Genomic DNA, 11,601 nt, shown 5'->3' on the forward strand with positions numbered 1-11,601 from the left:
ATAACTGCATCTAGGCTCCATATATTGCACCCAAACAGATGTTTGAATAAAAAAAAAAGAAAGAAATAAAGGATATGATAGTGTGCTAGTGTAATAGTCTATGTCTAGAGCCTACTAAGCAGTCAATTAGTACAACTTTGTTCCACTGTTCAAAAATTCGAAGCAAAAATAAACTGAACGTAGGCCTATACGTCACAATCAGGTATTATCTACACATGCATACGTATGTAGAAATGAATGGTAGGCCTTATGACGCTTCGTAAATTATATACACTCACCAGTTTTACGAAAGGGCGCAAACTGTGAACGTGATTGGTGACATCGTGGTGACTATTCGTTTTTCATTGACCCATTGCTATCCAACGCAAATGATACTGTAAACCTTAAAAATCTAATGTTTAAACTTTCTTGTAAAATTTGGTCTGTTTTAAAATGAGATTTCCTCAGTGGCCTATTTTAAATCCATACAGGACAGAATATAAAGTTAAATAGCCCCGAGGGCGGGGAAGAAATCACCGAGAAATCATCCCGTAAAGAAAGTATAAAACATAAGATGTCTCTGGAAAGGGATAAAGTGGAGGAAAATCATAGATCATAGTAAGAAAAAGAAAGAAGTGGAGTACGTTTAAACGACTGAGTTCTGGAGATCTAGTTATAAGACTATTTAGGAAGACCTGGTATTGTTGTAATTGTGTGAATGCTTGTTATTGTTTTGCTTAAGTTGCACGCGCAAGGGTCAATAACCAATTCCCCTATTTTTTGTTCTTGTTTACGAGACAATGAGGTTAAAGCAAACACATGTGAGACAGTTCAGTTTACATTTGCAATGGCCTTCTCAATTGAACGGACTTTATTTACAATCGATCAGGATCATACCTGTATCGACACGCTGTCATTTTAATATAGCGTGGTAGTGACAGACAAAAATTTTATATTATTCTGGCGTTCAGAATAATGCCTACAACTAAGTATAAATTGAACAGATGTACATTACCCCTCTTGACTTGTTCAAAATCAAGCTCAATAATGTGGATCCACAGATATTATCCGAATTAGGAAATTCCAAATATTGATATAAACATTCACCACCAATACTCTATCACGGTGTATCAGGGCGCGAAATCTCCAGTTTATGTTAAGTCCGGAATGTTCCGTGAAAATCCATTGAATGGCGTGCGTCACTTCGCGAGGACGGCGTCGTCGAAGATGAGCGCGACGGACGAGATCGGGGCGAAAAACTCGAACACGACGGGTCCAAAGCGAGATGAAACGGGAACGGGATGACGGTTGACTGGATGCTCGGCATGAATGAGGCAAGGAGTCAGATTTGCCTGAAATGATGTAGATGCCGCGTTGTGACAGTCATCGGCAGAGATTGAGCGGACATTATCCTCTTATACACGTGTATACAGAGTCAACAGTTTCTAATTGCCGGTTGTAATAGACTGACTGTGGGCTGCGGTGCTGTTCTCCTCCCGGGGAAAGATGCTTATTTCCAGGCTGTCGAGGCATAGGCTGAAAAGCAAGGGCTGCCAGGCGTAGCAAAGTCCTCTCAAAATCTCCAGCCAAGTATTTGTGGAGAAACAAGGACTGCCTGACGAAACAAAGTCCTCACACAGTTTTCAGCCAAAAGTCATGAAGTTGAGGAGAAAAATCAGCTAGACGAGCTGATCTCGGGCAGCATAATCAGCAGTCAATGGCAATTTCAAAGTCCCTGCTAATTCCGAGTTTTCAGGGTTTTTATATAGCTCGATCATGACAGCGAAGTGGAGGTCGTGGTCAAACTCACTTCCTCTTCAGGGGTCAAAGATGCACACGAAGTCTCCGTCCAGTCTGAGGTCAGATTTTGTTTTTAGCTGCCTGGCATTAGGACGCGTCAATCAGACAGCAACTGGTATATTTCCCTGTCATCTTATTTATGCACACAATGAGATCTATTTGCCCTGAACTTGGAAGAAAAACGACCCCGGAAACACTAAAGAGTGAGGGATCAGTGGCGGTGTTCTTCCCTAAGAGGTGGTGATTTGTTATGGTCAGTGATAATGAGGCTTTGGGCCAAGGGGTACTTTATCAAAAGGTCAGGCAGAGCGGTCAACTGTCAGCTGTGGTGCCTGTGCTGCAGTGTGACATTTTGCAGCGCCCACTTCTACTGCCTATATCATAATAAGAAACTGTACAAATACAATATCAGGCACCCGTCCTAGTTTTAAACAGACTTTCCTTCTCTTTTTCTAAATCAATAAGATGCAAGAAGGTTTTGCGCATTTTTCACTTTCAGGACAGAGCAGTGCACTGTGGTCACCATGGTAACGCAGTACAGCGCTGCTACATTCAATCCCCCCCTAGTAAGGAAGTCCTTGCCAAAGCACTTGCTTACGACAAACAAAAAACGCACTATATACTATGTACAGATCTCTAGCAAACAATGCAAGTACAGAAATGTAGGTTACACATAGATGGTTAGCCAGTATAAAGTTGAATACATGCACTAATTACATGAAATGCTCTATCAGAGCGACTGGAACAAAACTAAGCTTCCCAGGACTAAGACCACAACACTGGCAGTGTAAAATATTATATTTACATATTTTCAGCCTCAACAATACGTTCAAGACAATGGAGCATGTATTCCAATCAGGAGAGCTGTATGGAATGTGGCAAATTTCCACAATTGAACAAAAAAAATACAATGTTCATATTATTAGTTAGACGTCCCGGAAAACCTTGTCTTATTCTAACAAAATTTGATTCGGCCAACAGACATTTTGTCCTATCCTATAGTAAGTACTATAGTCGAATGGGTGGAGCAGACACAACAATACGCTCTACTGAGACGTGTGGTAAAAAATCCTCAAAAAAAACCCTCAATTTACTGTATAGGATTAGAAGTGAATTACAACAACCATGAGTCAATTGACTTTTGATTCTACCAATAATAGTAAAGCCACTGCAGACTTTATCAACGTGTTCGACAGAGCATTCACTCCACTATCGACACTAAATCCAGTTCAAGGAATAAACCTTGCCAAGAAAGATATAAAAAGATACAGAGAAGAGAGAGAAAGAGAGAGATACATAACATAAAAGCATGCACAAATGCTCAACAGTCAGAATCTTAAACGTAAACTGTACACAACATTATTTACAATGTATGAAAAGGCTCCCATGCGGGAGCATTCACTCTTACATAACCTCGACTTTCGTGGTTCATCTTTATCCCTATAGTGAAGCAACGTGTAAACGCACGCTCGGATAGCACAAATTCAAACGACCGGATTTCTCCTGTCAGAAAAATCATTTTGAAACATAATTACAATATCTTCACAGTATATGATAAATGGTAAAGGGTATTGGAATCTTTGAAGAAGAGCTTAAACTTCATAATCCAACAAATGTTTTGGCCATTTGACGTGACGCCCAGATTTGGTTTGCCTAATTGCGGGTTGCGTCGGAGTGGCGGGAGAGTTAACTTCATTCGCCTTTTCTGCATTAGGTGGGGAAAGTCGTGATTCGTCGTCATGACCGTGCTGCAGGTCGTCCTGCACACTGCTCGGTTCGATATAAGCAACTTTAAGTCGATCGATACTAACTTGTTCTCGTTTGCCGTTGATGTCGAGGGTGTAATATTTGTCAGTGCGTTTTAGCACTTTGTAAGGGCCGGAGTAAGGCTGTTCTAGCGGTTTACGGACCCTATCTACGCGCACGAACACATGTGAACATGTACATAAATCCTTCGGCAGGTAGGTCGTTGTGCTCTGAGCACGGGGAGATGTGGGATTGATTTGACTCATGTGGTCGCGCAATCGGGAGACATAGTCGCTAGGGTCAACATCAGCACGCTTGGGGTCAACGAACTGTGCCGGTAATCGCAGCGTAGTCCCGAAGACTAACTCCGCTGGGGAACATGAAAGGTCATCTTTAACAGTTGAGCGAATGCCCAACAAGATGACGGGGAGGTGTTCACACCAGCGTGTAGGGTCTGGTTTAGTTTTCATCGCCGCTTTCATCTGGCGATGAAAACGCTCTATCATGCCATTTGCCGCCGGATGGTAGGCTGTAGTGCGAATTCGCGAAGTGCCGAGCATGCGTGTTAAGTTGGTAAACAGCTGGGACTCGAACTGAGTTCCTCGGTCAGTAGTTACTGTTTCGGGCGCTCCGTAAACAGCAACCCAACGTTCAATGAATGTTCTAGCAACCGTCTCCGCTGTTATATCAGGCAGAGGAATAGCCTCTGGCCAGCGAGAGTAACGATCAATGCATGTCAACAAATATGTATATCCTCGGGATGGAGGGAGAGGACCTACTATATCTATGTGAACATGTGCGAATCGCGCATCAGGGATTGCGAATGTCCCAAGGGGTGATTTGACATGCCGATGCACTTTGGCTTTCTGACATGCAATGCATTGGCGAGCCCATGTGCGAACATCTTTATTTACAGAGGGCCACACAAATCGAGATGATACAGCTATCTGACTGGCTTTAATGCCTGGATGTGATAGGCCATGTATAGCATCAAATATCGTTTTCTGTGCGACTGGGGGACAAATGGGCGTGGTTTGCCGGTGGACATGTCACAGACTAGAGCACTGTTGGTGTCGATAAGGGGCACGCGCTCTAACCGCAAGCTAGTTTGGGGGTTACGCAATTCTGCTTGTAGCTCGGCATCAAGTACCTGGGCTTGCGCCATGACCTCATAATTGACAGTCTCGCCTGCCTGAATCAGGCTGACCTGGGGACGTGAAAGTAGGTCGGCCACGACGTTGTCCGTCCCTCGAATGTGTCGTATGTCTGTTGTGAATTGGGAGATGTAATCCAAATGTCTAATCTCGCGCGGGCTGTGGCGATCTGGCTTTGCATTGAAAGCATGGATGATGGGCTTGTGATCGGTGAAAACGCAGAAGTCTCGACCATCTAGCATGTATCTGAAGTGTTTGATCGCGAGATACATAGCTAGGAGCTCCCGCCCAAATGTGCTATAGCGTGTCTCTGCTTGGTTGAGCTTACGCGAAAAGAAAGCAATAGGCTGCCACTGTCCGTCAGTAAGCTGCTGCACTACACCTCCTACCGCCCTGTCGGATGCATCAACGGCGACACAAAGGGGGAACTGGGTATTAGGGTAAGACAGCAGCGTGACTTGGGAGATTTTCTCTTTAATCTCGCTGAATGCCGCTTCGCACGCTGGTGACCACGGCAGTGGTTTGCGTGAGCGAGGTGGACGATTGCGGAGTAGGTCTGTCAGAGGTAGCAGAGTCTCGGCACAATTCGGCAGAAATCGACGGTAGAAGTTCACGAGGCCGAGGAAAGCGCGAAGTTGTTTGGCTGAGGTGGGCGTGGCGCACCGGCGTATCGCATCAACTTTGTCGGGCAAGGGGCACACGCCTTCGCAGTTAATGCGATGACCCAAGAAGTCGATCGTGTCTCGTCCAAATTCGCACTTGTTAGGATTGACGACAACGCCGAATTCTTGTAGCCTAGTGAACAACAAACGAAGATGGTGTTCGTGCTCCTCTTCGTTGTCACTGGCTACAAGCAAGTCGTCAATGTAAGCGTACACAAATGGTAACCCACGAAGCACGCGATCGATGAAACGCTGAAAAGTTTGCGCGGCGTTACGCAAGCCGAAGGGCATACGCAAAAATTCAAACAAACCAAAGGGCGTGCATATCGCCGTCTTACACACGTCTTCAGGTGCCACCGGAATTTGATGGTAAGCACGTACTAGGTCTATTTTAGAAAAGACCTGCTTACCATGCAAATTCGATGCAAAATCCTGAATGTGAGGTATTGGGTACCTATCTGGTATGGTGGATTTGTTGAGCCCACGATAGTCTCCGCACGGGCGCCAGTCCCCCTCAGTCTTCTTTGGCACCATGTGTAATGGTGACGACCATTGACTGTTGGAGGGCTGGATAATGCCGAGATCCATCATGTGCTCAAATTCGGCGCGGGCGATCTTAAGCCGGTCAGGAGCTAGTCGACGTGGTCTTGCATGCACCGGTTGACCACGGGTCTCGATGTGGTGCAAAACATCGTGCTTGATATCTTGCGGCCGATACACCGGTTTGGTTATTTCGACAAATTCTTCGCAAAGCATCCTAGTATACCGATTGTCAGCTGCGATATTGTCAATCACTGGGCTGATAGCCTGACAATTAGCAGGTTGGCCGGTAATGGTAATGCTTGTTAGCGGGTCGATGAGGCGGTGCTTATTTACGTCAACCAAGAAATTGAAATGATACAGGAAATCGGCACCTATAATAGGCATTGACACATCGGCAATGACGAAGACCCAACGGCATACACGGCGTAAACCGAAATCAAGGGTGAGCGAGCGCTGGCCAAATGTTTTAATCCTAGTTTCATTCGCTGCACGCAGAAACATTGCACTTGGCTTACAGCAATCTTGTTTCGTCCTAGGAAAAACTGACACAGCGGCGCCAGTGTCGATGAGAAACTGTCTATTAGAGTTTCGATCCGTGACGTAAAATAAGCGACTGGGGTTGGTTTGACTGCCAGAGTGGTGTGTCGCGGCTACCCTCCGGCTCGCTAGTTTCCCGCTGGGAAATGCTTGCATCCCGCCTTGCATCGCTCTGCTTTGTCACCATATTTGTGATGGTACCAACACAAATCGGCTGGCTGTTGCTCCGTTTCAGCTGGTGCATTGCCTGCGTTGGCCTCCTCTTTCGTTCGGGCGCGACCACGGCTACGGCTGCGACTACGACTTCGATTTTCGGCTGCCTTCGCGCCTATTTCTAGCCGCTTGAGTCGGGTTTCAATGCCTTGGAGCAGACTTACGAGCTCGTCAAGCTGTGCGGTGGAGGGTGCCACCGCTGCGCTCGCGACGACGGGAGGGTCTACCATGTTCACAGTCGGAATATGTGCGTCGAGGATTCTGTCTGCGAGTTCGGCGAGCTCGGTCAGTGGCAGGGTTTCTTTAGTGGACGCCAAGATTAGACGCACGCTATTCGGCAATCGTTGTAAAAACAACTGTCGCATTATGCATTTCTCTAGCTGCAGCTCGCCGACCAGCTGATTCATTCGACGAAGCAGCTGGGAGGGCTTGCGGTCGCCGAGCTCCTCCTCCGTCAATAATTTCTGAACTCTGCGTTGTTCAGACTCTGACATGCGCTCTGTCAATTGCCGCTTTAAGACGGTATATGGGGTGTCTTTTGGAGTGTTAATGATAATATCTCGCACCTCCATAGCAACGTCCGGCGTTAGTGTGGCTATCACGTGGGAGTACTTGGTTTCTTCCCTCGTGAATACCCTTGGTCGTGAACTGCGCCTCTGCCTGTGCAAACCAAACCTGTGGGTCAGCCCTCCAAAATGGAGGTAATTTGATGGTTCCCGCGGCATTGACTGCCGGGCTAGAGCTAGCTCCTGAATCTGAACTAGGTGAACCACGAGTAGTCTCGACGTTAGACTGAGTCTCAACGTTAGGCTCGGCCATGATTATCTGAGAAGTTACAGAACTAGGATATGAGACTCACAAAATTGAACACTAAAACCTTGACTCAGTTGTCTAATTAATGCGTCTATGCATACACTCCACTCATCCGACAAGTTAACCATTAGATAACTGAAAAACTGATCGATTTACAACTCATCAGAAGACATTATACTTTGAGAAACATATCAACATTTGCCACAATTTGGTGTCAACAGTTATCAACTTAAGCAAGATGTGTATACTCGAACATCGCTGTCTCGGATCACTTCAAATCACGTCGGTTTCGATCACGTCGGGGTCACCACTTTAGGAAGAACTGGTATTGTTGTAATTGTGTGAATGCTTGTTATTGTTTTGCTTAAGTTGCACGCGCAAGGGTCAATAACCAATTCCCCTATTTTTTGTATTAGCATAATTGTGTTTTTGTTATTTTTTGAAGGATTCTCTTTCATATGTGTTGGAGCCAATCGTGAACGCTAGATGGCGCGCTTACTTTGCGACCCTTGGAGCCATTGCGCTGTTGGCCAGAAAGTACGGCGGAGGCATGCGACAGCAAGCTGACGGTGTGTTGATGGTCAAGGAATCTATACGTAAAAATGATATGAATGTAGGACAATGATATAATATACAGGCGAGTAGGAATTCCATCATGGATGGACATTTAGAAATGTGCTGCTGTGCGGAAGGTCTGCGCTCTGTGAGTGCTTCGCTAATGAGCACACGATATCAAGTTTACATTTTTATGATCACCTAGATGGCATCTTTCCTACCATGCATGCGTCCATCCATTTCCAGATACAACTGTGAATTTCGTTTGTACAAGTAAACTGCCGTTATGGTGCAGGCTAACATCACAACCCATCTGTTACTTTATTGCAGCTTTCTCAATCCTCTTTGCTTGCCGATGCTTTTATACTAATATTGTGTGTCTGTATTTTTCCCCCACAACTGCGTAAATCTAGCCACATTACTTGTTAAAATATAGGTCCTTTCTGTCGAATAGTTATCTAACTCATTTAACCTGAGCTTGGAAAATAACTGCATCTAGGCTCCATATATTGCACCCAAACAGATGTTTGAATAAAAAAAAAAGAAAGAAATAAAGGATATGATAGTGTGCTAGTGTAATAGTCTATGTCTAGAGCCTACTAAGCAGTCAATTAGTACAACTTTGTTCCACTGTTCAAAAATTCGAAGCAAAAATAAACTGAACGTAGGCCTATACGTCACAATCAGGTATTATCTACACATGCATACGTATGTAGAAATGAATGGTAGGCCTTATGACGCTTCGTAAATTATATACACTCACCAGTTTTACGAAAGGGCGCAAACTGTGAACGTGATTGGTGACATCGTGGTGACTATTCGTTTTTCATTGACCCATTGCTATCCAACGCAAATGATACTGTAAACCTTAAAAATCTAATGTTTAAACTTTCTTGTAAAATTTGGTCTGTTTTAAAATGAGATTTCCTCAGTGGCCTATTTTAAATCCATACAGGACAGAATATAAAGTTAAATAGCCCCGAGGGCGGGGAAGAAATCACCGAGAAATCATCCCGTAAAGAAAGTATAAAACATAAGATGTCTCTGGAAAGGGATAAAGTGGAGGAAAATCATAGATCATAGTAAGAAAAAGAAAGAAGTGGAGTACGTTTAAACGACTGAGTTCTGGAGATCTAGTTATAAGACTATTTAGGAAGACCTGGTATTGTTGTAATTGTGTGAATGCTTGTTATTGTTTTGCTTAAGTTGCACGCGCAAGGGTCAATAACCAATTCCCCTATTTTTTGTTCTTGTTTACGAGACAATGAGGTTAAAGCAAACACATGTGAGACAGTTCAGTTTACATTTGCAATGGCCTTCTCAATTGAACGGACTTTATTTACAATCGATCAGGATCATACCTGTATCGACACGCTGTCATTTTAATATAGCGTGGTAGTGACAGACAAAAATTTTATATTATTCTGGCGTTCAGAATAATGCCTACAACTAAGTATAAATTGAACAGATGTACATTACCCCTCTTGACTTGTTCAAAATCAAGCTCAATAATGTGGATCCACAGATATTATCCGAATTAGGAAATTCCAAATATTGATATAAACATTCACCACCAATACTCTATCACGGTGTATCAGGGCGCGAAATCTCCAGTTTATGTTAAGTCCGGAATGTTCCGTGAAAATCCATTGAATGGCGTGCGTCACTTCGCGAGGACGGCGTCGTCGAAGATGAGCGCGACGGACGAGATCGGGGCGAAAAACTCGAACACGACGGGTCCAAAGCGAGATGAAACGGGAACGGGATGACGGTTGACTGGATGCTCGGCATGAATGAGGCAAGGAGTCAGATTTGCCTGAAATGATGTAGATGCCGCGTTGTGACAGTCATCGGCAGAGATTGAGCGGACATTATCCTCTTATACACGTGTATACAGAGTCAACAGTTTCTAATTGCCGGTTGTAATAGACTGACTGTGGGCTGCGGTGCTGTTCTCCTCCCGGGGAAAGATGCTTATTTCCAGGCTGTCGAGGCATAGGCTGAAAAGCAAGGGCTGCCAGGCGTAGCAAAGTCCTCTCAAAATCTCCAGCCAAGTATTTGTGGAGAAACAAGGACTGCCTGACGAAACAAAGTCCTCACACAGTTTTCAGCCAAAAGTCATGAAGTTGAGGAGAAAAATCAGCTAGACGAGCTGATCTCGGGCAGCATAATCAGCAGTCAATGGCAATTTCAAAGTCCCTGCTAATTCCGAGTTTTCAGGGTTTTTATATAGCTCGATCATGACAGCGAAGTGGAGGTCGTGGTCAAACTCACTTCCTCTTCAGGGGTCAAAGATGCACACGAAATCTCCGTCCAGTCTGAGGTCAGATTTTGTTTTTAGCTGCCTGGCATTAGGACGCGTCAATCAGACAGCAACTGGTATATTTCCCTGTCATCTTATTTATGCACACAATGAGATCTATTTGCCCTGAACTTGGAAGAAAAACGACCCCGGAAACACTAAAGAGTGAGGGGTCAGTGGCGGTGTTCTTCCCTAAGAGGTGGTGATTTGTTATGGTCAGTGATAATGAGGCTTTGGGCCAAGGGGTACTTTATCAAAAGGTCAGGCAGAGCGGTCAACTGTCAGCTGTGGTGCCTGTGCTGCAGTGTGACATTTTGCAGCGCCCACTTCTACTGCCTATATCATAATAAGAAACTGTACAAATACAATATCAGGCACCCGTCCTAGTTTTAAACAGACTTTCCTTCTCTTTTTCTAAATCAATGTAAATACAAGATGCAAGAAGGTTTTGCGCATTTTTCACTTTCAGGACAGAGCAGTGCACTGTGGTCACCATGGTAACGCAGTACAGCGCTGCTACAACTAAATTATTGAAGAAGTGATATGATTAACAAAAGACATTGGAACGCACTTTTCCCTACACCGAGAATAACTTGCCCGTTTCCCTGAAATACAGATGTAGGTCATATTGAGTCACATGGAAACATTTTATTTCCCTCCACAGGCCCACTTTTATAACCACTTATTCATTCCTCAGCCTACTCTTCTATTCACTGTGACAATAACTAAAGTGTATGTAAACAGAAACAAAAAGTAATCTAGACATAATCACGCAGACATCAGACACACGCACTCGTAAGCTTGCAAAAGGAGAAGAAAAGAAAAAAATACACCGTACGAGAAGAAAGATATTTCAGGAAATGAAGAACCAAGATGAAAAGAAGAGGACGAAAGAAAATTCGAGGAGAAAGCAGGAGGACTAGGAGGAGAAATCTCGACCATCAGGTTATAAGATGGAGGCAAAATGGGGTGTGAGTGGCGGGGTGCGTCACTGAGTGGCCCCTGGGACAACTCGACACGGTTCTTTAGCCCCGCCCACTTCGTTCGCACACCCACAAGGTCTGAAGCTGCTGCTCAAGGGCCGGAGGTATACCTGTGCATTGTACCCCGTATATACCATGGTATACAGGCGAGGCCGCGCTCGCCTTGTACCTCCTTCCCAATACGAAGTCGCCCTTGCGCTAAACGGTCCCCAAGGAAAAAGCAAAATATGGACTTCAGACTCGACCCTGAACCAAACTGCCTGCCCCTGTCGCTGGAAAGGCCAGTGCAAGGTCGGCTCGTATGTACAAAAGCT

General features: G+C 44.9%; 2 protein-coding genes across 2 annotated transcripts; both read right to left on the reverse strand.

Annotated features, from left to right (window-relative positions):
- Positions 1-1,178: 1,178 nt before the first annotated feature.
- LOC140244068 (uncharacterized) lies at positions 1,179-4,007 on the reverse strand. Its single transcript, XM_072323717.1, has 2 exons — positions 3,591-4,007; positions 1,179-1,331 (listed from the first exon to the last, which is right to left on the reverse strand). The coding sequence occupies exons 1-2, from the start codon at positions 4,005-4,007 to the stop codon at positions 1,179-1,181; spliced, it is 570 nt and encodes a 189-aa protein (XP_072179818.1).
- A 2,542-nt stretch (positions 4,008-6,549) lies between these two features.
- LOC140244069 (uncharacterized) lies at positions 6,550-7,359 on the reverse strand. Its single transcript, XM_072323719.1, has one exon. The coding sequence runs from the start codon at positions 7,357-7,359 to the stop codon at positions 6,550-6,552; it is 810 nt and encodes a 269-aa protein (XP_072179820.1).
- Between the last annotated feature and the right edge of the window lie 4,242 nt (positions 7,360-11,601).

Source organism: Diadema setosum, chromosome 20, assembly GCF_964275005.1.
Source record: "Diadema setosum chromosome 20, eeDiaSeto1, whole genome shotgun sequence".
In the NCBI taxonomy this organism is placed as follows: domain Eukaryota; kingdom Metazoa; phylum Echinodermata; class Echinoidea; order Diadematoida; family Diadematidae; genus Diadema; species Diadema setosum.

Bases quoted from the DNA above. Each gene is read 5' to 3' on its own strand.
- LOC140244069 (XM_072323719.1), bottom strand. From the start codon at position 7,359: ATGCCGCGGGAACCATCAAATTACCTCCATTTTGGAGGGCTGACCCAC.
- LOC140244068 (XM_072323717.1), bottom strand. From the start codon at position 4,007: ATGAAAGCGGCGATGAAAACTAAACCAGACCCTACACGCTGGTGTGAA. The intron at 1,332-3,590 runs GTTAGTATCGAT...ACATCATTTCAG, and splicing joins TCAACGGCAAACGAGAACAA to GCAAATCTGACTCCTTGCCT.